The sequence below is a fragment of the Misgurnus anguillicaudatus genome, chromosome 4, assembly GCF_027580225.2.
Source record: "Misgurnus anguillicaudatus chromosome 4, ASM2758022v2, whole genome shotgun sequence".
Classification (NCBI taxonomy): Eukaryota; Metazoa; Chordata; class Actinopteri; order Cypriniformes; family Cobitidae; genus Misgurnus; species Misgurnus anguillicaudatus.
The window spans coordinates 5,727,987-5,754,835 of record NC_073340.2 but is presented as its reverse complement, the minus strand read 5'-3'; the positions used below and the strand labels follow the sequence as shown (position 1 = coordinate 5,754,835).

At 35.6% G+C, this 26,849-nt stretch overlaps 2 protein-coding genes and 1 long non-coding RNA gene across 4 annotated transcripts in view; all 3 read right to left on the bottom strand.

The window, feature by feature from the left end:
* The window catches only part of LOC141363678 (uncharacterized), a 416,667-nt gene that overhangs the window by 82,754 nt on the left and 307,064 nt on the right, over positions 1-26,849 (bottom strand). The window lies entirely within an intron of this gene.
* On the bottom strand, positions 1,440-7,077 carry LOC129420933 (tumor necrosis factor receptor superfamily member 13B). The gene is made up of 5 exons (XM_055176109.2): positions 6,744-7,077; positions 5,903-6,038; positions 4,683-4,799; positions 3,895-4,140; positions 1,440-1,899 (listed from the first exon to the last, which is right to left on the bottom strand). The coding sequence occupies exons 2-5, from the start codon at positions 6,015-6,017 to the stop codon at positions 1,628-1,630; spliced, it is 750 nt and encodes a 249-aa protein (XP_055032084.2). The 5' UTR covers positions 6,018-6,038; positions 6,744-7,077; the 3' UTR covers positions 1,440-1,627.
* sstr2a (somatostatin receptor 2a) lies at positions 15,444-18,266 on the bottom strand. Of its 2 annotated transcripts, none has more exons than XM_055176106.2 (2): positions 17,781-18,266; positions 15,444-16,753 (listed from the first exon to the last, which is right to left on the bottom strand). In XM_055176106.2, exon 2 carries the CDS (start codon positions 16,690-16,692, stop codon positions 15,553-15,555), a length of 1,140 nt encoding a protein of 379 aa, XP_055032081.2. In that variant the 5' UTR covers positions 16,693-16,753; positions 17,781-18,266; the 3' UTR covers positions 15,444-15,552. The 2 variants fall into 2 exon arrangements, with proteins under 2 accessions (XP_055032081.2, XP_055032082.2); XM_055176107.2 differs by having other exon boundaries at positions 17,794-18,266.

Genomic DNA, 26,849 nt, shown 5'->3' with positions numbered 1-26,849 from the left:
CAACTTTTGTACCTTTATTTATGAGTGTAGGCTACTTGCAATATTAATACCCTAATCATTTTAAATAAGATTAGCTTATTTACTACCGTGGGTGTGCATTATTTTCGAATAATTTAACAACCCATCATCAATTATTCCTTACAAAATTAATTTGCCCTCAATCAAAATCTGAAAATGTACTTCCTCCCTCTTGTGCCGATCATGATGATGTCAGTTTGACAGCTTGGGCGGGAGCATCCGTTAACTCCGCCCCCTCCAACTGTCATTGTCTTATGCCAGATCCATTTATGAATGAAATGCGTACTTTTCTATATCCAATCAAAGCATGGAAAACACAAGCCACGCCCATTATTTTCCTTTTATGTTAATAGGCTTGTTTGGCCCTGTCCAGAATGGCGCACTTCATGTGGACTTTCGGTCTCGTGGACTTTCGGTCTCATGGCCTTACATTGCGCATTCTCGCTTAGTCTACGAGTCTGTAGGGTGACCCATCTGTCATTTTTACGCTCCGAAGTGTGCTCATCAGCGCCCCCTTTGCACCCTTGAGCCTGTAGCAGTGCGGGGGTGCTGATGAGCACACTTCGGAGCATAAAAATGACAGATGGGACACCCTACGGACCCGTAGACTAAGCGAACACACGCCATTTAAGGCCACGAAACCGAAAATCCACATGAAGTGCACCATATTAGGCCGAGTCCACACAGACGGGTATTTTTATAACCGTGACTTTTTTTACACGGTTCGGCCGTTCGTCCACACGGAAGCACAGTATTAGGTCACTGAAACCGAACATTTTGGAAAACCCCTGTCAAGGTGAGGATTTCCAGAAACGACGGTTGCAGTGTTGTTGTGTAGACAGTAAAACCAGGGTTTTTGCTTCTGAATAAGGCTTCTGATTGGCCAACCTGGCTTTACGATTAGGGTTATATTACCGACTGCTGGTGTGGCATGCTTTTGACATTTAATGTAGGCGGAGATTTCTCTTAAACCGAGCATGTGTGGAGGGCACTTTTTTGAAACGCAGGAGGAAAAACTCTGGTTATAAACCAGGCCTTAGACGGGGCCAAACAAGCCTAATATCATACGATAAAATATTGGGTGTGGTTGTGGTGTTCATTCTGAACAATTTATCCGTGTGGGTGTTTTTTTCCCTTTTTTATTTATTTGCCCTTATAAACTTTAATCAAAATCAGAAAATGTACTTCCGCCCTCTTGTGCCAATCATTCTCTGATGATGTCAGCAAGACGTCTTGGGCTTGGCATCTGTTAACTAACAGATTAAAATGTAAACTGTAACTGTCCAATACTCTGAACGCCTGCAACAGATATTACGCGTTTAGTTTAATTCAGTACATAATTTTTTGTATTGAATTAATAATCAAATTAAATAAAGATTGTTTTGAAATGCATACAGGAAAAAATGATCATGGCTATTAAAACATTTGCGTTCAGTGCTTTAATGCAAAGTTTCTTAAAACTAATTTAAGTTTGATTTTCCATAGGAATTAAAAAGGGAAAAACATGTGCAGTACATATTTACTATTGCAACCAACCAGTTTTTAATAGACAACCAAACTACTTTCTGTTTCTTCCCCACGCAGATATTTAAATGGCAGGTATGAATATTCACATGCTTGTTTGTGTAGGTGAACATATAATTCGGAAGGATCTTGTCTTGTCATAATTAGCGTTAGCCGGGTGATGGAGCAGCCTGTTGTCATGGTGACGGCTGTCATGACACGCGGGTGGTGTCTGCTGAGGTACGGCCTGCTGGTAAAGCACGTGTGGCGCCCTCGTGTGGTCAGAGAAGCAGTAAGCACAGGTTTCTGTCGCCCTCGGTCTGTCATGATTCACACTGCCCTCCTGAGAGACATCATCTTCTCGAGTCATCAGAGAATCTGAAACAAACAATATTACCTTAACTAAATCAACCACAATAGTTAAAAATGGATCATATAGCACCAAATGTATATACATATGAGGACCTTTTTAAATGGTCCTGCCCCAGTGATAGCTTGAGACCTTTTATTTATTTAATTTATTTTTTGGCAGTGTATGTGTTTACTACAGTAACCACAGTTAAATCATTTACCATTGTTTTACTATAGTAATCCACCCCAAAAACATGACTAGACTTTAACTGTAATAAAACCATGGTTAATTTTCCCAAAGGTTTTGTATTTTGATACAGCAAATCAGTTTAGGTGGGACATGGCAATGTGGTATTTTTATGCATTTTCTTCTTCCATTATAGCGTAATGACACATTTTTTGCTATTTACAGCAAAATTGGTATTGTAAACCACCTAATGAAATTAAACATGGTTTTATTTTAGTAAAAGTGTTGTTAACACGGATTTTGGCTGGTTTATTTATTTTGGACTATAATTTGTATTACTGTAGTTTTACTGCAAGATTCATTGTTATGGTTGCTACTGTATGGTGAGACAATAGTACATTTGTGGTTACTATCATGTTAATAGCTATAATACTATAGTTTAGCTTTAATTACTGTACAGGTCATTTTGCATTAAAAATGATGCGAATGACATAAAGGGTCTTCCTTTGTTCATTTACTTTTGCAGCCATGAAACAAATAAACATTTTGGTTTCTGGACCAGGAAAACTAATTAAAATTCTTATTTCACTTTATTGGTTCAACTTACATTTTAAATAATAATAATAATACGCTGGATTTACTAAAAAAAAAATATAGTGCATCATTTTTGCATCCACTTTTTTACATGTTTTACAAGTTTCACATGGAATTTGAAGCAAATTAAGCTTAAAATAGGCTGAAATTTGCTTAAAATTCCATGTAAAACTTACTTTAAAAATTGATGCAAAAATTATGAGCTCTTTCAACACAAAATTATTAAGTTAATTTCCTTCTTACAAATTTGACACAATAAAATTAAGTTGAATTTACTTAATACTGTTCATTTAGAATTACATTTTTTGTGTTATTTTTACTCAAATTTGCACTGAAAAAAATAATTAGCTGGATTTATTTAAAAAAAAAAAATACAGTGCATCATTTTTGCATCCACTTTTTAAAGTAAGTTTTACATGGAAATTTAAGCAATGTAAAATTCATGTAAAATTTACTTTAAAAAGTGGATTCAAAAATGATGCACTATATTTTTAAGTAAATACAGCCTATTATTTTTAATCCACTTTTTAGTTAGTTGTATTTACTAAAATAATTCAAGTAGTTTCAACCAAAAATGTAATTCTTAATTTAATTTTCTTTATACAAATTTTACATGATACAATTTAGTTGAATTTACTATAGCAATGTGTTCATTTAGAATTACTCACCTTTTTGTGTTATTTTTACTAAAATTTGGTTAAAAAAAGAATAATAGAATTTACTCATTTTATTTAGTTAAATTTACTAAGCCACAAAATCTTTTTTATAGTAAATATTTAATTACCTGGTTGCCTTTTGAGTTTGTTCAACTTAAAAATATTGGTTGACTGTGAAAATGTAATGTCAACTAAAATTTTTAAGATTGCATGAACTCAACAATTTTAAGAAAAGTTGAAACAATTTTTTATGTAAATAAATATGAACAGCCCACTCAAGCTATACATTTTTTCAGCATAAATCTTGCCATGCCAATTGAGCTACATTCAATATATATTGAGAATTCATACTGGAAATCCTGGAAAAGTAATCCTGCATGTAAAAAGTTAAGGTTGGATAAACACTTTAAGTTAAAAAATGTGTATGACAAAACTTCAAAAAACTTCAAGTGTTACCAGTTAAAGTCATTTGTTTAAGTAGATCCAACTTTCACCTTTCACAGTGCGTATATAGCATGGTATATTACATACAAAGTGAAGAAAATCAAGTTTTACTTTTTTGATATGGAGTATATTATTATTCACCTTCAGATGATTGTCCATGTCTTTTTTGCTTCTGGTCCTCTTGCTGGTGTCCCTTTGCTCTCTTCAGGAGAACCAGTATGGCTGCAGTCAGTGTGCACGTGAGCACTACTATACAGAGACCCAGCAGTGAATACAGCAGCAGCTCCGAGTAAAACTCTGCTCGAGCTGTCGGGCGCCCTCTTGTGCTGATCGACTGTACTGCAGACACTCCGTTAGGCCTCTGTGACACGGCCACTGCATTTGTGCCTGCATGACAAACACATTACTCACTCTTCCAGCACATTATATAAAGACTTAAATGTGACAAAGGGGATTATTATATTACAACCTGATGATACCCTGATGTCATTTATATGTTACTCTTCATATAGTTTGTTGCTCATGTTAACATTTGTTTATTTGGGACATGTGGTACGTTCAATGCATTTTTTATAATCAGTTTGTTTGTTTCCTCAGTATCTTACCCATGCCCTTTGCATTGCTAATGCAATGCTCTACCAATTGGTCTACAGGAACATATACATTAGAAACTAATGCCTTATCATTACCTACCCCAGACTACAAGGCAGGAAATAATGGCAATATAATTTTTAAAATTATAGTTAAAGTAGCAAATCAAAAAAGAAAATGTTAGCTGGTAACACATCCATATAGCAAATATTGTTTATGCAACCAGCCTATTAGTAATATATGGGTGATATTTACTAATTCAGACAACAGGAATCAGTATTTTCTGCTATTTTAGAAACGTTTGTACATGGTGTCTTGCTTGTATGTGTTTTACTCACTCTTGCACACCCCTGAGCAATGCGGCGGATGACTGCCACACAGATCTGAGCACTTCAAACACTTCTTCAGCAGTCTGTCATAAAACTGTCCAGACACCTCTTTGCATTTCCAGCCCACTGCCAATACAAACATCAAAGATCCTTCAGTAATAAAGTGAATTAAAAACCTCGCAAAACGGAATATGCATTAAATAATTTTTATTAAAGGTGCATTGTGCCACTTTTAAAGGGATCTCTTGACAGAATTGCAATATTATCAGTGGTGTTTAAAGATTTTACAAAATGAACTGTATTGTTTTTATTACCTTTACATGGAAGTTGTTGTCATGTTTCTATAGTAGCTCACAAACTGTTATACAGAGCATGTTTTGTTACTACATTGTCTCAGAAGACGATGTGTTTGTCCTGTGGCGCCTACGATAGCCTCACTATGCATTTAAAGAAATTTAAGAAATTGTGAGCTGTGAGGCTGAGCTGTTGGTTGCAATTCACAGTCTCACCGCTAGATGCCGCTAAAAGTCCCACCTTGCACCTTTAAGCACTGTACTGTATGAGAAATAATCGAGGGGCAACCTTCCGATCTCTCGAATGAAGCCAACACGGAAGTGACTTAAACTGCAATTCATCGACTGGCCGCTTGAGGCTGGCTCCAAAAGGGAATCAATTCCCATAGACTCCCATGTTAAAAAATGCCCAACTTTACAGTAGAAATAATATGTTTTCAGCCTGGTACAAAAAGTGTTTTTGGTCTACATAGCTAATTTAGCCCTTCATGACAACTGTAAGGGGGTGCATTTTTTTGTAACTCATCCGTTTAGATTATATTAAGCCTTACACTTCTGCATAATTAAGGGCGTGGCCGCTTGAGTGTCGGTTGAACAGCCACTGCTGTCACTAGACTCGCGCTAGGCGGGCGTGGTTTCACCTCAGCTTCACCCATGTCCCGCCTCTTTACCCATTTTCGGTTTTCCGCGAGTAATTCGCGGGGACGCGCGGCCGAGATGGCGACGGCAGGCAACGCCTACTTTGAGCTTCAAAAGCGATCTTCACAAACCAATGGGTGACGTCACGGACACTACGTCCATATTTTTTTACGTGCGCAGTATGTGCCTAATGAATTCTTGTTCCCACGATAACACCTGCCATATTTAAATAACGCAACATTTAATAGATAAATATCAGGAATTAGGAAGCATAAGACAGTTTACAGTGTAACTTACCACAGTATTCTGAACAGCGCGTGGGAATATCTGTGTCATTACAGCGCAAGCTGCAGGACATACAATCTCGCACCAGCCAGTCCAAATACTTCCCCTCTGGGCAACTTTTTGCCATTTCTTAACTGCTGAAAAAAACCTGTATGTATTTAAAGTCATTATTTAATTAGTTTGATTAAAGGTTCTCAAAACATACGTACATTTGTCTCATTTCTTTTGTTTGTTAACATACAGCCCGAAAAAAAGTTGGGGGGCCTTACTCTAAAAAATGCTGCGTTCAAACAGAAACTGTTTATATATATGTATATGTTAACAACCCAGCATATTTTGTTAAAACAACCCAGCACAGGTTAAAACGCTGGGTTAAAAATAACACAGAATTTATGTTTAAATGCCCCACTGAATGACACAAACAGGCGAATTTACACTGAATACTTCATACAGGAAGGATGGTCTATTGTTTACAGCAAAGATAAAAGTGATATTTGTAATAGCCTATAGATATACACACAGCCATTTATAAATAGTTTACAACAACTACTACATTTCATCGATAACAAACATAAAAAGCACTCACTGTAAAAAATGTCTGTAGAAATTACAGTATTACCCGCAGCTGGTTGGCAGTAACTTACTGTAGATTTTACATTTATGTTATTTACTAGCAGCAGTTTGTTCAAAGTTAAATGAAAGATTTTCACTCTTTATCTTCTACAGTAAGTTACTGGCAACCAGCTCCATAATTACAGCAACTTTTTTACAGTGTACTGTATGTGCCAGAGGAAAATCATTTTTAAGATGTTAACAAGTTTTGCAAATCTGTAAATACGACACAAGCACTTACCCTGACTGAGAACGGAGACATTGGTTGGTCTGGAGTTTTAGGTTTCGGTGCATGTGTGTTCATCATTTGTACTAGTAGATCATTTGAATATAACCACAGAGAGTCTCATGAGACTGCACGGCTGCTGCACTAAAAATGACTTCAGTATGATTAATTTCACCTTTACTAAAATAAACATTAACATTCATTTAGTGGGTACCTCTCAGAAATGTCATAGAAGAACCTTTAAAATCAGAAGTTGTTCCTGAATAAGAACCGCTCTTTTTATACCTTGTTATAATCTGTAAACTATGAACCATTTATGAAACAAAGATGTTCTGTGGATGTTAATAAAGATTCTTAAAGGAACATGCCGACTTTTGGGGACTTAAGCTTATTCACCGTTTCCCCCAGAGTTAGAAAAGTACATAAATAGCTTTTTTATCTCCGTGATTGCCGTAACTGCTGCTACCACCGCTAGGCTAGCTTAGCACAAAGACTGGAAGTAAATGGCTCCAGCTAGCATACTGCTCCCAATAAGTGACAAAATATCGCCAACGTTTTCCTATTTATATGTGTGTCAGACACGCACAGAGATATAAAGGATATGAATGGGGTTTTCTAAATCTGGGGGAAACGGTGAATAAGCTAAAGTCCCAAAAGTCGGCGTGTTCCTTTAATGGAAACACATTATGACTGTCTATCTGTCTCCCAAACAAACAGGGCATTCAGGGACATGTACTATATCTAAAATTGTATACATATATATTAATTTTACAAAGTAACGTTAGCTCAGTGTAATAGTTGATACGCGTCAGATATGATGAACTGTATGAACAAAGGTATTTACTTGTCATTTATTTCTCTTGTTATCAGAAATAAACTACTGTTAAAGGACTCTATGTGGAAGTCTACCGGAATTGGGTCCACAAAAGCAGTTTCTTTATGTAGTTGCTGCTGAAACCGATGCAAAAGCCACTAAACATTACCTTTCTCAATAATAATAAGATTAACTTGATGCTCCCTCTACATATGATTAAATATTACATTAAATATTCATGAAATATTTTCGCTTCAAATTTGATTAATCCCAGTGTAAGACCATTCAGAAATACAGCATTTTTGGAAGAATCCATTAAGAGTCTGATAAAAATGATAATTTATTAGAAAACGTGTCAGATTATCAAGTGCTTAAAGGGTTTTGCATGAGCACTTTGGTTGTAAAGAGCATTTTCAAACATTTATTAGTCATTATGAATCTTTTTTTTTTTTTTTGACTTTTTGTCATTATAAGATTACCATCACACTTTTCATACTATTATTGTCTTGTATTGTGATGTTATACACACATTCTTCACAACAATACCTTTATTTATAGTTGTAGTTAAAACAAAAAAACATGGTTACTGTAGTAAAACCATGGTTTTCCTAATAGTAAACAATACACCAAAAAATAAAATAAAATAAAATACAAAAACATGGTAACTAAACTTTTACCATTGTTCATTTTTGTAAGGGATGCCATAAAAGTTAATCAAAGAACCATTTAATCAAAGGTACTTCAAATAATTATTTTTTTCTCAAATTTCTTTTTTATTTTTTTAAGTTTTTTATGAAACCATTCAGCCAAAAATGTTTCTATAGCTTCTGTGTGCTTTGAACTAACATGATAACTTTGACGTACTTTAAATTAGACCAAAATATTCTTATTTTGTTTAAATATCTATTTAAATATCTACAAAAAAAATATTTTTGTATGCACTTAAAAAAGACATAAACGCCTTCACATTGTTACATAAAGTAAATGACTCAACAAAGCATAAAGAGGGAATTACACATATTAATCTTTAAAGTTGACTCAGGTTCAATATGAAGATGCATTATCCTCCAGGGACACGCTGTTTATGTTTCACGGGTTTGGTCTGTTATCCATGGATTATTCATATTTTTAAAAAAATCATATTTTTGAACTACAGGTAGACATTGTGAACTCTCCCACGCTTTATTGTTTTATTGGGCCACGAAATCAATGCAGTTGTGGCTATAAATGAGTCATCTTGTTTCGTTAAACCTGAAACGAATCGCATACACATTTAAACACATCCTTGCACCTGCAGTCTGTTTAAATAGACCTCAAGTAGACAAAGCACACAAGGGTGTTTCGTAGACGGCCTACAGAAACCTATTAAAATAGGCAACAGGAAGGAGTGGAGTGAGACGGGGAGACCATGACAGTGCAGTCAGAGCTCTCGTGTCACTGCGGTTCACAGTTTTTGGAGCAGTGAAGCTGAACAGAAAAGACAGATGGTGGCTCGGGGCAGGAAGAGCAAACTCAATATTCCACACCTGTTGAGTCAAAGCAACAGTAATGTCCTCATTTGCTATACATGAGGAATTGATTAACGCCGTTCGTTTCATTGTGTGTCAGACACATCAGCAGGTTTTTGTTATGTTATACTGAGATTGTGTTAAAGATGTGTCACTATGTTTAACAGTTGAAACTGTCCAACTGTTAAGTATTTACCATAACTTTGGGTCTGTTAAATAGAAAATGTACTAGCATTAACATGCTTGGATTGTGTGACCTTGGACCACAAAACCATAAGTCGCACTGGTATATTTGTACTAATAGGCAACAATACATTATATGGATCAGAATGATCTATTTTTTATGCCAAAAATCATGAGGATATTATTTAAAGATGTAATCTTGTGTGAACTGTAAATATATCAAAAATGTATTTTTATTATTAGTAATATGTTTTACTAAAAGGACCTTATTTGGACAACTTTCAAGGTGATTTTCTCAATATTTCAATTTTTTTGCACCCTCAGATTCCAGATGTTTTAAAATAGTTTTTTCTCGGCCGAATATCATCCTATCCTAAAAAACCATACATCAATGGAAAGCTTATTTATACATCTAAATAAAACGATGACCCTTATGATTGATTTGTGATCCAGGGTTACATATATTCAGTATACAGTATACACTCACCTAAAGGATTATTAGGAACACCTGTTCAATTTCTTATTAATGCAATGGTGCAATTGTGTGGGGGATGTTTTCTTGGTACACTTTAAGCCCCTTAGTGCCAATTGGGCATTGTTTAAATGCCACGGCCTACCTGAGTATTGTTTCTGACCATGTCCATCACTATATGACCACCATGTACCCATCCTCTGATGGCTACTTTCAGCAGGATAATGCACCATGTCACAAAGCTCGAATCATTTCAAATTGGTTTCTTGAACATGACAATGAGTTCACTGTACTAAAATGGCCCCCACAGTCACCAGATCTCAACCCAATAGAGCATCTTTGGGATGTGGTGGAACGGGAGCTTCGTGCAATATGGGCCAACATTTCTAAAGAACGCTTTCAGTACCTTGTTGAATCAATGCCACGTAGAATTAAGGCAAAGGGGGTCAAACACAGTATTAGTATGGTGTTCCTAATAATCCTTTAGGTGAGTGTATATTAATTCAGTAACACTTTACAAAAAGGTTGTATTTGTTAACATTAGTTAATGCATTAGCTAACTCAAACTAACAATAAACAATTGTATTATTGACATTGACAAAGTATTGCTCACTGTTATAGGCCTAATGTTAATAATTAAGTACTAATATTAACAAATACACGCTTAATTTTACCTTTACTTTTAATATGATTTTGAAATAATATATTTTAAACCTGAAAACAAATGGTGTTGTATTACAAAAAAGTTTTAATTTTATCATTTGCCTTTGCTCACTGACATTATTTTCACCTGCGATGCGATCACACATGTGTTGAAGTAAACTGACAGTAAATACAGGTCATGAAGATAATGCATTATCTATACACAGTACAAGCCACAACTTTTTATGTTTTTAAAACAGGTCCAAATTTAGACAGCAGAGGGAGATGTTTTGCAATACTTAATGTTTTGTGTCACCTTATCTAATATCAGGGATATTTTGTTGGTTTTGTTAATAGAGCAGTTAGTCATCTGGGTTAAATGGGACATTTCACAAGATCTTTTTTTAAGATCTTTGGTGTCCCCAGAGTACATTTATTAAAGGAAAACACCACTGTTTTTCAATATTTAACTATGTTCTTACCTCAACTTTAAAACATCCCTATCTTTTTTTCAATGCGTGCACTTAATCTTTGTACAGCACATCGTGCGTTTGTTAGCATTTAGCCTAGCACCATTCATTCCTTAGTTTAAGCTAAATATATCATACAGATAATTTATTATAACACATAATTTTTATAATTATATTTTGTGTGTGTAAAATGCAAATGAGCTGATCTCTGCACTAAAAGGCAATGCCGTGGTTGGATAGTGCAGATCAAGGGGTGGTATTATTATTATAAGATCCCCTTCTGACATCACAAGATGAGCCAAATGAGCTATTTTTTTACATGCTTGCAGAGAATGGTTTCCCAAAACTAAGTTACTGGGTTGATCATTTTCTAGGTTGATAGAAGCACTGGGAACCCAATAATAGCACTTAACCATAAAAAAGTCAGATTTTTATGATATGTCCCCTTTAAAGGACAATAAGAGTGTAACAGTCATAAGATTGTAACACAGGGCTGTGGGAAATTCAGTCCACTTGATCAAACACGTTTACATGCATATCTGTATGCATTTGGATTGGTTACAAAAATAACAAACAAATAACACAATATTACAGGTAAATCAGTTGCAACACATCCGGTTATTTGTGACCATGTCTGTGAAAATCATCCAAGAACATTCTGTAAGATATAAACTTGATGTCTAAGGCCTGCATGTCAAAGATTGAAATCATTGTGAAATCAAACTTTGATGCTCCAAAACTTTAGCCTGGATTTCACAGACAGGGTCACATTTTTTGTTATGGTTAATTTGGTTAAAAGTGCTTGTCAGACCTGCGCCTTTGTAAAGTTTAATTAAAACACAATCATGCTTTGTCCACAAGTAACCTGCAAGAACAGTGATTGAAGAATCCTTTTATTAGAACTGAGGATTATTCTGCTTGGGTGCTTTGCAATAAATTGGATCTTGAAAATAACTCATACCGGGAAATGTCTGAGCTGAGGCGGTTCAGCCACGCGGGGAATGACAGGCACTCCTTGACATATTGTATCAGATCAGCCTGACATAAAAGTTGCAATGAGGTGCTACATCTCAAAAAATCACACTATATCCCTTACACACAGTTGCTATGAGAGATTACTCGAAAAAGGAAGAAATCACTGCGTACAAAGCTAAAATAGTAATACTTTATTGTAATCACACATCTATGAGACTTGAAAAAAACCTATATGAGTCAAACTCAAAAGTGCTGTACACTAACACAAACGGTTAAAGGCACGTTGAACTTAACTCAAGATAAAAACTACTTGTTCAAATTGACAGTTTCATAACATGCTTGTCGAACCTACAAAAAACTTCAGACATGAACTCATTCACGCAGCATCACTTGCATCATAACAGATCATTAACTTATAGACAACCACCAGGCCCACAGATTACACAAGTTATACAGACAAATAAGATATAACTGGTTTAGCCCTTCACAAATGTTCAAACGTTTCTAACCCCTTTTATAAGAGTTGAAAATATATTATTTACACATTATGCTATTCTGTGAATGATAAATCTGTGAAGAGGGGTTTTGGACAAGAATATACTTAAAGATGACTTATCTGTACATTCAGGTTGGATAGGTAAAGCTCTATACGTGAATGCAGGACATTTCTCATTCGATGTGTCTTTTCAAGTGATTATTAATTAAGGCACTTTCAGTGTCATTTTATCAGCCTCTATATAATAGTTCAGTAGTTATCAATGAATATACAGTATATTTAGATGTTCAGCATATAGACAGTTTGGTTTTTGTGACATAATCATAATGATGAATTAAGGTTGTGCATCTTATGTTGTTTCACAATGAGGTATATTTAACATTTTGACACAAAGAATTACAGTCTTAATTCGGATTACACTGTAAAAAAGTGTTATGTCAAATAAGTTAGCACAGGTCAAAACTTAAAAGGGTAGGTTGAATTGACTTCCAAAACCAAATTGTTTAACTTCATCCTGCATTTTTTTTTTTTACAGTGGGTTTTAATACTTTTCACAGAATCAGTAAATGTTGCCAAATTGAAGCTTATTTCTGTCAGTCGGGTGACAACAGGAAGGCATGAAATTTGTTTGCATGCTTGTCATTCGCTGGTAAGTGACTGTTAATGCACTTTCAATTACTTCATTAAGTATGCAGCGGCAATAACCAAATATGATTTATGCATTTATAAAAATCTGACAAAACACCCTTTATAAAAAGCCCTATAATACTTTATTCACACTGTAAAAAGTTAGATCAACTTAAAAAATGACTTCAATTGGTATATGTTTAAATTAAAGATTTAAGTTGAGAAAACATAATTTTTTTAGGTGTTACCAATTGAAGATTTTTTTAACTTTCCACGTTTACAGTGCAAGTCAGAGAACAATCATAATTAATCTGTTGCAAAACCTAATACAATGTATTGTTTTTAAGAAAGCCTCCTACACGAAAACATAGCTGTCAACTCACCATTAATTCCTATATAGACTGACATTATCGTGTTGCTACATTAACAATGCAATACTGTGAAACTATCATCATAACTTTCAGTGTTAAATGTAATATAACCATTTCTTTTGACTCATTCATCATTTCGAATGAATTTTATTTGATCAAAGTCCAGCACAGTGCCATCTGGGATTGGCATTTCTGTGATGGACACATGCAATGTTTTATATATTTAGCTAGAAATGGTCAAAACTAGGTGGGTGAATGTACATGGGTACAAGAAATTAATATCAATGTTTTCTGGGCAGAATATAGTAGTAGGTTTTGCCACAAGGCTTTAATAAATAGCTTACCCAAAAATAAAAATTCTGTCATTGTTTACTAACCCTAAAGTTGATTCAAACCTGTATATATTTCTTTGTTCTGCTGAACACAAATGAAGATATTTTGAGAATGTTTGTATCCAAGCAGATCTGGGGCACCATTGACTTTCACAGTAGGAAAAAATAGTATATGGTGCCCCAGATCTGTTTGATTAACATTTTACCTTAATTTATGTTCTACAGAACACAGATGTCCATACAGGTTTAGACGAACTTGCGGGTAGGTAAACAATGACAGAGGTGAACTATCATCTCCTACATTTCCTTCCTCATCTCTATGTAAATTTCCTCTACAAAAGAAAAGCCCACTGGGAACCAGAGGGACTATACATGTAAACAAACAAAAACAAATCAACCATATTGGTAAGATATTAATAAACAACAACAACAACAACAACAAATAAATAAACTGTAAAACGAACTACCGGTAGATATGATTTCTGTTAAGATTTTGGTAACAGTTTTATATTCATTAACATCTAATTTGAATATTCAGTATTCTGCCATTTTGCTGTAACCATCATTGAAAGGCCCTGAATAATAAAAAGCTTTTAATAAGCGTTCTCTAATTGGCCTTGTAGTTCCATTGTGAGCTTGAGAAAGTGAAATGATGTTTACATGATGAGGACAACGATCTTAAATTAGCAGTATCTAACTAACAAACGCTTTTGGCACTGAAGTGAACAAAACACAGCAACACAACAGCATCTTTTCAGACAGTGACAACAACTACAGTTATTTACAGTAAATCACATGCTCATCATCGCTTAAATACACAAGAACAGTCAGAATAAGCTGTCCAGAAGGATCTCCTTGTAGTAAATTTGTTTTGGGACACCCAGAAGAAATGTGCTTCGAAAAGTAGTCGCTGGTCAAATGAATGGTACAGTATACTAATACGTTAATAAATTACATATGTAATGTTTTATCATTGTTCTTGAATACTAAATCTTTCCTTTAAACAGCGCACTTAAATACTTTTTTGTGTGAAAGTCCCTCATAGCAGGCAGTCAAACACATATAGGGACTGCTTAAAATAATAGTTCAACCAAAATGAAAATTAGTCTATATTTTACTCACCCCTAAAGGTGCAGTGTGTAAATTTTAGTGGCATCTAGTGGTTAGGTTACGAATTTCAACCAACGTTTCAGTCCACCGTTTACCGAAACGCATAGAGAAGCTACGGTAGCTGACACCAGACAAACATGTCATCTTCGGAGACAACATGGCGGCACAAAATGGCGGCTTCCATGTAAGGGGACCCTCGGTGTATGTAGATAAAAACATCTCATTCTAAGGTAATAAAAACATAACGATTCATTATGAAAGTGATGAAAATATAGTTATGTATTTTATATTGCATTTCTGTCAAAAGATCCTCATAAAAGTTACACACTGCACCTTTAAGCCATTCTAGGTGTTTATGACTTTCCTTTAGCCAAACTCTTTCTTTTGGTTCTTTTCAGCCTATAATGGCATCGGACAGCGCCCCAACCTCAAAGCACCGAAAAGCGCATCCATCCATCAAAAACGAATCCATAAATGTCTTCTGAAGGAGGTGAAGCGATGGGCTTTTGTAAGAAAGCATTTCAAACTTTATAAACTATGTCTGTGTGTACATGAAAGAGTTGAGGTCGGGTGGAAGCCTGACCTCTGACCCAACATTACAACAACCCATTGCTTCACATTAGAAAACATTTAATAACCTATGGGTGATGGATAGATGCACTTTTTTGAAGCTCTAAAAATGGGGCACCATCCAGTGCCATTATAAAGCTGAAAAGAGGATCATTTTCATTTTGAGGTGAATTACCCCTTTAAGGGAAACATTTAACATTGCACATCACAGCAACAACTTTCAGGCCAAAATCTCCTAAAACAACATAACATCCTCAGATGCTGGTCTGAAGGTCTCCATTGAGCAGCGCGGCGTTATGCGTCTCCGACATGATGTCGTTGACCATTCGTGTCCTGTCCTGTCGACTGTCGCTGCGATCGATCTCGTCCAAGCCACTGACTGTTTTCAGACACAGGACGTTTTGGAAACTCTTCTTAAAGTTGTCCGACAGAAAAGCGTAGAGGATCGGATTGGCGCAGCTGTTCGCGTAACCCAGAACCACCACGAAGTCAAAAGTGCTCTTTAGCACGGGTGTAGACGGCACGGTTCCGGTCACAGAGGTCACGTTGAAGACATAGAACGGTAACCAGCAGAGCACAAACACCACGACCACTATAGACACCATGCGCGTGACTTTCCGCTCAGACCGCTTTCTTTTGGTGGAACCCACCCGCATGCCCGAAGACTTCACCTTGATGACTATAAGCAGGTAGCACATGCAGATGATTATCAGGGGCAGGAAAAAGCCCAAGAAAAACGTGTAGAAGATGAAAGCGTGGTAGTAGGTGTTCTGCGGCTCCGGCCACAACATGGTGCACGTCTTGCCCTCGTTCCTTTTAGTGTTCACGCCGCTGTAGATCATAATCGGTAGGTTGACCAGCAGAGACACCCCCCACATCGCCAGGCTTATAGCCTTGGCCACACGTGGCTTTCGCCACTTGGTGGATTTTATGGGATGCACCACGGCCAGGTACCGATCGAAGCTCATGACAGTTAGAAGGAATATACTGGTAAACTGGTTCATGGAGTCCACGGTCAGAATGACACGGCAGATAGCGGACCCGAAGGGCCAATGGAGCAGTGCTAGTTGAATGGCAATAAAGGGCAGGCTCAGCATGCACAGTACATCTGCTACAGCCAAATTTAATATATATATGTTGGTGACGGTCTTCATCTTGGCGTAGCGCAGGATGACATAAATAACCAGGGCATTGCCGCAGAGCCCGACGGCGCATACTACAAAATAGACAAACGTGATGACTACTGAACTGGTTGGGTCAAAGTCAGGGTGAGATCCATTGTGGGGGTACATTTCCAGACCGAAGTCGGATTCATTTCCTGGAGAGAAACTGTTATTGAGAAGGGGCTCGGAGAGGGACAGATTGGAAATGGGCATAAACGTCCATGTCTCCATTGTGGTGTTTAATCACTGGGGTAAAGCTTATGAAGATGAAGTCCGCAGTTTAATGTGAAACCTGTGTGCATTTGTGAAAAAAAGAAAATGAGTTAACAACCGAACTCATGATCTAGCGGTACAAATGTTGCCACATCTACATCTTCAGTCATTGAAAAAAAAGCAATGAATACACACCTTGCTGTTCTTTTAAGGGCAGTGGTTGGTTTGAAAAAGCTTTTAATCGAAGCAATGCCGTGCACTTGAATAATAATAGTATTCGAAAAAAATAACTTTGGCCATATTTTTCCAAATAAACGAATTGTTTTATTAAACTAACAGACTCATTAAGGCTCACAAAGCCATACAATTGCTCTGCGTTTAAGGTCATGCAATGAATTGTCAATATTGCCACAGGTTGCAGGTTTGGACTTTACCTTGTCTGTCGTGGACTCTACAGCCCCATTGGCTTTTGCCCCAACAAATATTGGTTTAATCGATCTTTATTAAGCAAACACTGTTAGATATAGCCGTGCGACAAATGATTTCCACTTAATTTTGCCATATAGTCCATCTGTGACCGAAATGAATTAATATTAATGTGAAACTGCAGTCTTTATCAGGCGTTCATATTACAGTCATCCATCCAAATCTGTCTCCATCCCACACAAGTCATGCATTAACATAATATGAAATATTTTCAAAACCTAAAGTTTCACACTTACAGAGAAATGCTATGATTTATTATTCAATTTAAAACAATTGAAAGGCATCAAATAGACTCACATTAAAAAATAAATAAATAAATAAACATCGCATCAGCCTGTCATTGGAGAAGCTGTGATTAACATTTTTTTTTTCACTTTCACAATAATAGCAAAATCATTCTCTTGACATTGGCAATCAGATGGATTTCAATACTATAAAAATAACCACGACTCAAGCAATTTTGGGAATTTTTTCTGTACTAGCCCATACTATTCTATTTTTTCTACTTTTTTTAAAAAAGTAACCTAACATACAACAAGATCCTGTTAACTATGATTCATATATTTAGTATGCTATGATAAAAAACAAAGCATGCACTGATGTGTTTTATTTTGTCTTACCATATTGATTTACCTGTCATGATGAAACGTCGTTGGAAAGCCATTGCAGTAGCCTAATAAAACAGCATCATACGCGTCCACTGAACAACATAGTTTTAGCGATAAAGTGTCTGAGCAAGTGCGATATCCAACCAAGAATAACGACACTGTGACTTCACGCCTCTTGATAAACCTGCGCGTGTCCGCCTGTGCGTCAGGACACGCACATCAGATAATAATCCTCAGATAATATAAACGACCATAAAGTCACAGATCTTTCTGTAGAAAATAAATGGCAACATTAAACTTTAAATTCAAGTAAGTTATGAAAATAACAAAATTTGGTTGAATTAAGCTGAATTTCCTCCGAGCGCAAAGATCTCAGTCAGACTCTGGCGAGCAAAGAGCGCGTGTTCTGCTTGAGCGCGAGAGTGAGAGTCAAGTGAGTGAGCGAGCGCGTGCTGCAGCTTCCAGCTCCGCGTGAAGATGGAGCTACTGATCCGCGAGAGCTCTCCGCTCGTCCTCGATATATATGCTGCGTCGCGCCTGAGATACATTAATCTAAACGACGTGAAAGGCTATATTCAGAGGTTTTTGCTGGGTGGTCTTGATAAGGATGAGGGAATGGGCAGAGGTTAACGCAATCTTTAATGTAGATCCTAAAAAAAAAGATTATTATTAGATAAGATCAAAATAAACACTTGTGGGAATAAATTCAGTATTAAAAGGGTTCGTATTATGAGAAATTAAACTTAACTTGATCCTTATAGCATTAATAATCATTCTGCAAGTTTCTGACGTCAGAGATAATACAAGAACATGACCTGCGTCTCAATTCGCATACTTTCCGTCCTATATAGTATTTTAAATTTGAGTATGGTCAATTGAAATCCATAAAGCACTCGCATGCTATCTCTAGTGAAAGTTGTATCCTGACATTTCCCACAATTTAATTTATTTATTTAAACAAGTGATGCTTTACTGCATTTTAAAATTAAATCATGTAGCAATCATTACATGAAAAATAATAAATGTATAAAAGTTGAAAGGTAACACTTTAATAGTCCACTTTAGACATTTTATGAAGTAACATTAAAACCTCTTGCATGAGACTGTAGACTTCGTATCTGCTTAATATCTAAAAACATGTATGACCACCAACAGATTTTCTGACATATAGACCGTTTCATCAGCCGCACGTGCGGTGACGCGATAAGCGTCTGGTCCGAACTTTACATCCGGTTTCAGTTTGTTTAATGGTCTGACTAGTTGCTGTAACTGAACTCTTAAACAAATACCTCGTCGAAAATAACAAATGTTTTGGGTTCCTATGTAAACTACGTGTTGTTTATTTTGCTTGTTATATAAATAAATACTTTAAAAGGACGTTGTTGTTATTTATTCTTCGCAGAGTTTACCGGAAGTTACGTGATGACCACGAAAGCCGCGTGTTTATGTTGTTAGCTGAAACCGTCTATAAGTAACTTTGCAGTTACATGTTAATTTATTCTACTAACCCCAGCCCCTTTTCTAACCCAACCCCTAACAATCTACTAATACTCTAATGACAGTTTGTTGTGAAGTAGCAAATTAATGAGAGTTAGTTAATAAGTAGATGCATTATGGTTAGTAAAATGTTCAAGTTGAGCCATCAATAACGTGTAACCAGCTGGAATGTTAGGATTTTTATGTAATTGTTAATGAAAACATTATCTATGCAACACTGCCCTGCTAAAATAAAACAATAGACACCATCACAGAAATTCTATTGATTTTATTGGGAATTTTATTGGTTCTAATGGAATATGGCCCCAAAACACACTACAGTGTATTGGTCTATGTTGGTCTCTAATATCGGTTCTATGTATTGGTTTTAATGGAATATGGCCCAAAACACACTACAGTGTAGTGGTTTAAATTATAAAAGCTAATGGTTCCTATTGGTATTTTAAGAATTTTCTGTAATGGTTTTATTGTTTTTTTCAGCAGGGTGGTCACTTTCGTTAAGCATTTAGTATTGTTTGTCCCAGCACTTGCATACTGTTTGCAGTACACATTTTAAAACATAATATTGGTAGTTGAATTGGGCTGCAGCAATGTAAAGTTTATATTTACAATGACACCTTACTTTCACCTTATTACTGGGTGAAACTTTTTGGACTAATTCACAGTGATATACAATAAAGCCAAAGATGGATAGATGCTAATAGGTTTTCTTATGGACAAAATGGCCTGATCTAATTTAGCTTCAGGCACAAGCAATAGTGTTTATTGGAGACATGATGTGGCCATGTCCAGTTTATTGCTGTTACTACCAGTGGGAGTGAATATAGTATGGACAGGTTAGACAGGTTAATGTTTGATTCGAGTAATTTCCCAGCTTCAGATTACTTTAAATTTTGTGACTCTCCTTGCGTGTGGGGTTTTCTGGCATTTGCACTCATGCTACATGGTAACAATGACATTGAAGACCAATTGGTTTTCTTGTGTTTACAACCAGTTTAGACCAGTTACATCCTTTTTCCAACAAAATGTTCATTTTGAGTTTAAAAACTGAGTCGGTGTCAACGTAATGACATCTTAGCAGAACTGATATTCTTAACCGTTACTCTGGCAACCAGTAAGTAGGCATGTTTATTTGCGGTATTATTTGCAATGTGAACATGGCCTCTTTCCTTATCATCAGATGAACAAATGACTTGGAACAAAATATTTTTCTTAACAAATAAAGTTAAAGCGATATCTTATATAATTATCCACAGATTTTTTCCCCGTCAAACACCTTTTACAGAAATTTAGAAATTACATTGATACATCCTGCTCCCTTTGTCAAGTTTCTTCTGAAACTATTAATCATCTGTTTCTTCCAAATTTTTGGATTTTATGTTGATGACAAGACAATATTCAATGAAAGCTTCTGTATAAATCTTCTTTTATTTACTAGAAAGTTTCATATCCATAAATGTAAATGTACAAAAAATAATCCCCACTTCAATGTCTTCAAACAAGAATTGAGTTTATATTTGCATACAATTTCGACATCTGTTAATAAGAAAGCTATAAAAACTATTAAAATTTGTAAGTTATTCAATCTTTTGCTTTAATTTGCTTGTAAATTTATTTATGCCATCTCTGTGTTTTTTTTCTTCTCCCATTTATGATCTTAATGTGAATTTCTTATAGACTCCATGTACTTATGTTATCTGATGATTTCCTATGTTTATTACTTGTAAAAATGATTATATGTTGCTGTATCTTACTTCTGTTTGATTGCAATAAAAAAAGATGAACAAATGACATACAAGTAATGTGTGAAAATTTGTGCGACCATAAAGAAGCCTCTGGTTGCATATTCTGCAATGATTTTGAAAGAACTGGGGCTGCGTCCAAATAACCACACATGCGGTCTTTGCCCTTGAGCACTTACTTACATGACGTATTTCCTGTATTTGGCCCAAGTGTGCTAGTGGGCGTGAAGATCCCAATCATGCATGTCGAATTATTCATGGGATGGGACACACTTAGCACATGTAAAAATGTCAATCCAGGTAGCAATATGCATCAAAGCAGATTCGTTTTTTATTTAGGCTACTTAAAATATATATGTTTAAGTTTTTTTTTTTTTTAAATAAGATGGACACATAAACACTGTGAAATGAACATTTGCTGAACTTAAAGATTATTTTCTACATTTATCTGAAACTTTCAGAAGTAGAATTCTTAACACCCCTGAAAAACACTTTATTTTGTGCATGCAGCTTTATTCAAGTTTATTGTTTTATCAATAGTCCCTGAATAAACTAACACAATGTTGTTTCTAATTATCTGATATGCAGATGTTTTATACGTTTGCACACAAAGAATTTGCAACACTTTCCGTTATACTACCAAAATATCCATTTATATACGACATCTTGCAGGGTTTTAGCAAAAGTCTCACGATTTACATCCAGAACATGATGCATGACGGGATACGCTTAGCCTTGAATAAGCGTAAGTTTATTTGTTTATTTTTTAAGGTATCTAAGCATTTTATTCTTTAAACAAATACTTTAAACACATTTTAGCATGTATTGTTTTATGACCATATAATGCACACTTTACAAAGTAACTGTTATTGAAGGATGGGGCAGTTAGAAAGTATAATGAACCCGACGGCAAACAGACTACCTCTAAACCTAACCACATGGGTGCTAATCTTATCAGCTTGTTTTTTCACTGATCAATCATAAATTTTTATTCACTTCCCTACCATGTCACAGAAATCTAATTTCTCATGGAAAGGATGTGCTTTTTAAACTTACGGCAACAAAGAGGCCAGAAAGTGAGGGTAAAAATGTAAACAATTGAAAATGAAACACTTGTTTTACTGACTTGTGGTAAATATAGCTAAATTCACACTGGGTACGTAAATAAAATGTTTTTAGAGTATCTTTTTAATGCAACTAGCTGTAAACAACAGTATATAACAGACTTTAAAACTTGTGTGGAGCAGGAATAGAGAGCACAAGTCAACACACCAGTGGGCCTTCACCTCTGGCAGCGCTTTGTCAACAGAGAGCTGAAACTGAGAATATATGATGTTAAAGGTCAATAGCTGATAAGCCATGAAAATCCTTGATGGAAGGTAAACTGTGACAGAGACAATAAACAGACGCTACTTGAAAAAAGTGGCGATATAAATCAAAATGATAAATTATTATACTAACTATAAATGGAAAAGGAAAGGTTTTATTTTCCCCATGTGAATTTTTTCCCTATTTAAAAACATCAGTAAAGGGTCAGACATGTACAAATGAGCAGTTTTAAATAATTATTCTCATTGTATAAATTTCTCTATAAACAAAAAATGAATGATTTCTGAGTAAAGCAATGCAGAAAAACACAAGTGCCTGGTTTAAATAAGGGCAAATACCTTGCATACTGGTTTATATGTAAACTTCTTACAAATTTCTACAAATCAGCCAACTCATAAAATATGTACGAATTCTCGTCTGGTATATCAGTCTACTGGCTATTAAAGCCTACATTTGTTTTTGAAATAGTTTACAAATTACAAAATCTATTTAATTACAAAAAGCAACACTAAAGAGTTTTTGCTCTTTGCTCCCCATACAAGTTAGATGCGTAATTGTCCATTCCCACTGTCGTAAATACTGCAGCATAGCTGGCTCTGATTGGATTGTAGGTCTGCCGTAAAGCACGTTTTTGTAGTTTTCACTCGAACTACAGGACCGCGACCCGACGGTTGGAAACTTCTTTAGATAGAGGGCTGCAAGGCGAATGTGAAAGTGCCGTTCACCCTGTTACGAGACTTTTTTGGAAACGTTATTTTAAGGTAAAAAAAACTCTTTACTGTTGCTTTAATGGTAGGGACACACCAAACTGACGTCAACATTGGTCGGCTGACGTTGTCTTCTTGTTGGCTTTTTCCATTATGCGCCTGCTTGAGATAAGAGAACTTCTGTATACCAGCAGGTGGCAGTAGTTGTTATATATTAATCGGAAACAAGAAACCAGACGAGCTAGTGACTATTGAGAAGGCTCGCTTACCAGTTACAAACACATGACGCTTAACACAAAAGGATTTGTAATATATCCGTGAAATATGTCTTATAAGCCATACAGTATTTAAGGGGGGGTGACTTATTAACACAGTTTAAAAGTTGTAGTCCTCATGCTAAACATAAGCAAAGTGTCAGAAAAGCAGTTGAGCTTGTGACAGAGTATTTCCTCGCCAAACTCACGCCTCCTTTTTCCTACATTTCAGATTTTTTTTTTTTTTTTGAACAGGGGTATCCGTTACGACTGATTGACCCCATATTCATTTTATGGACCCTTCCCCCCGAAAAAGCACGCCCGGGAATCTGAGTGAGAACGCACATTAGCATTGCTCCGTATTACTGCACGGCATGCATTAACTCTGTTTTATCAAGATGGTTCGACAAAAGAAGTGTGTTTTTGGATGTAAGGAGAAGAAAACTTTATTTAGCTTTTCTTGTCTTAAGATAACAGTGGATGCGTTTTTCTCGGACAGCAACTTAATTGCGAATGGCTTTATGGTGTTTCCTGGCTGCATTTGGGAGAGCATTGCTCTACAAACAAGGCTCAGTTTGATGTCGGATTTGCCACTTGTTTACAACTGATGGAGTGTTCCTAACTTTAAAAGACCCTGCTTACGAGTCGCAACCACAGGCGTAAGTAAATCAAAATCTAACGTGTTTTGTTTGCAATCGGCGCATACATGCATGTAATGTAAACAACAAAAAACATTTTCCGCCTCAGTAGGCATTGTACTGCACTTGCGACATTTACACCCATTAAACAGGCAAATGCAAAAAACCACATCAAGATTTACGTCACTTTTTATTAAAATAGCAGATAAACAGACAAGGATTAATTACCTGATAGAGATGTCCTGCTGTAATCGTTGTTCCTGTTGATCAATTACTGACTCCGTATCCGGTTCTGGATCATATGTGTAAGTCTTTATCTGACTGTAAGCCATAGTTATTTTTTTTAAAAGTTTTGATTTAAGTTTGATTTCCATCAATGTCTCAGCTGTTATATTAGTATTCAAAGGCTTCGCATACTCATAACTCTTTAGCTCCGCGCACCGTACGCCTTCAAGTGTTTGTCTTTTTCCGGCCAAAAACTGAATGACCGTTTTGTCTTTTAATAATCTGACAACACAAACTCTTTGGACATATGAAGGATGAAATACTACTCTACCAAGATTAACATTAGATTGGCAAAAACGGTGTGTGTTATGTGAGCTTTAAAAAAAAAAAATCACATATTGGAATGAGAAATGCCAAAAAATTATTTTTGTGCACTGGTTGTCTAAGCTGAACAGCCAATCAGAATGATCCGACTCTCAGGTGGGCTCCATCGCCAATTGCCATGCTAAATTTGCCAAAAAGGATGACAATGACTTACTTAAACCAACACATTTCAAACCTGTCTGACAGCTGAACATCGGCTTGGTGTGTAACTAGCTTAAAGGGATAGTTCACCCAAAAATGAAAATTCTGTCATAATTTTCTTATCCTCATGTTGAACTAAACTAATGATTTTTTTCTTAACTGATGAACACAAAGAAAATGTTGATAAATTATGTAAGCACACAGCTGATTGTAATACTTCCAAAGTATAGGAGAAACAAAAATGACGAATTTCAATGGTTACCATCAGCTGTGTGCTTACCATAATTTATCAAATGTTTATAAAAAAAAATTCATACAGGTTTATAACAACACGAGGATGAGAAAATAATGACAGAATTTTCATTTTTGAGTGAACTATTCCTTTCAATATATCTTAATTTTCTTAATTATGGAAAAAAATTGAACATATTGCCATTACTTTAGTTGCAGTAAAACACGGTTAGAAGATAAATGCATCGTAAGGCATTTTGTTCATTAATTTTCCTTCTTATCCCCTGATGTCTTGGCTTCTTTAAATGCTCCACCTCTGTCGTCTCCTCATGCTTAAAAGCAACAACCTATTCATTCTGACATGAACAAGCCTGCATAATAATTCAAGTAAAGTTCAATTAAAAAGTGTTCATTTTAAAGCACAATTATAGATACTACTGATAGATAATTAAAGTCAAATAAGGAAGCCAAGAGTTTAAAGCCAAGAGTTTGAAAGGTTTCTTAAGGCTCAAATCCAAAGATTGTGAAACCATCAATAAAACCTCCAAGACTATCTGGGTGATAACTGATTTAAAAGTCGTTGCTATTTACTGAAGAAAATGAATCCCTCATGAAAATACCATTTGGTAAGAATGACTTACTGTAATGATGTTGTCGTAGGCTCCCATTTGAATATAATGGATTCTGGTCACAAAAATATGCATCACTTCAACAGAACAGATTTAGGCTGATTTATAATAGCAAGGTCAAAAAACATTCCTGCATATAAAATAAACACAACACAACCAAGACTGGGAATCAAAATAAATGTGTTTAACATGCATTTGATGGATGGCATCTTTCATCAAATTCAGACCACATAAGTCATTGGTTAAAGATGTGCAAGAGTTTTCTTTCATGTGTTGACGTATTTCCGGTTGAAACCAAATATTTGGTTACGTCAAATATGTCAAAGGGCCCATCCATTTTTAAAATAGCCTATAACCTTTTGTTTATGTCACAATAAACCATCACTTGATATTGCTGTTACAGTAGGTTTTAGCTGAGGGTACCTTTTTTTTGTCAAAATTGTGTATACGCCTCTGTGAAGATGGATCATCAACATTTTTGGTCTGTTTCCTCAGGACACTAAGATTAAACATTTTAAATATTTATGTGTGTTTAAAGTTTAATAGTAGGCTAGCATTATAGATGACCTTAAAGCTGATAGACATGGACTACGAGTTCATGAACTGAGTAAAATACTATATTTACAGTATAGTGTCCTGTTTACTATACTGATGCTGAAATAATCTGTAGTGCTGCCCTTTGGTCAGTGTAAGAGATGTGATCTTATAAACCCTTGAGAGATGATATTTTAAACTGTTCTTGTACATATTTAGTTTCAGTGCTATTCCCATCCTTCTAATTTTGTATCTTAATTGATTTGTGTGGAAGATTGCATCTGTTTTATGTAAAATAATAATTCTTGATGGTTGTCATTGTGTTGCTTGGAATCATGGGATATTGTTTTCTACATTCACACATGGGATGTTTTAAATTGTTTGAGTCTTTTTTGCTTGTACCTTTATTTTCAACAATAAAAAAGGGAAAGGCATTTTATAGGCTTGTAATGCACCTTGGCTGTCTATAAAACTGCTGCAAAAACATGTTTTCAAATTTCAAATGTGGCCATATGTGAAAGAAAGACCAGCTGGGTTTCAGTTGTCCACCATTTTTCTCTGTTGCAATTTTTCTAACCCTGTCTAAAAAATAATACCAACCTAAATCAAGTTTTAGGTAGATGATAGATTACATTTTCCCTTGTAAAATCTGTAACGCTTATTTTGAAACTGCTTAAATTGGAGGCAGATGTTTGTTTCTCCAGTAAGTAAAGTCAGCTAAATCATTTTGGTTGGATGTGCTGAGACGAGAGATTCATAAATGTTTAATT

Bases quoted from the DNA above. Each gene is read 5' to 3' on its own strand.
- LOC129420933 (XM_055176109.2), bottom strand. From the start codon at position 6,017: ATGGCAAAAAGTTGCCCAGAGGGGAAGTATTTGGACTGGCTGGTGCGA. The intron at 4,141-4,682 runs GTGAGTAAAACA...TTTGTCATGCAG, and splicing joins TTGCTCAGGGGTGTGCAAGA to GCACAAATGCAGTGGCCGTG. The intron at 1,900-3,894 runs GTGAATAATAAT...TGTTTGTTTCAG, and splicing joins ACATGGACAATCATCTGAAG to ATTCTCTGATGACTCGAGAA.
- sstr2a (XM_055176106.2), bottom strand. From the start codon at position 16,692: ATGGAGACATGGACGTTTATGCCCATTTCCAATCTGTCCCTCTCCGAG.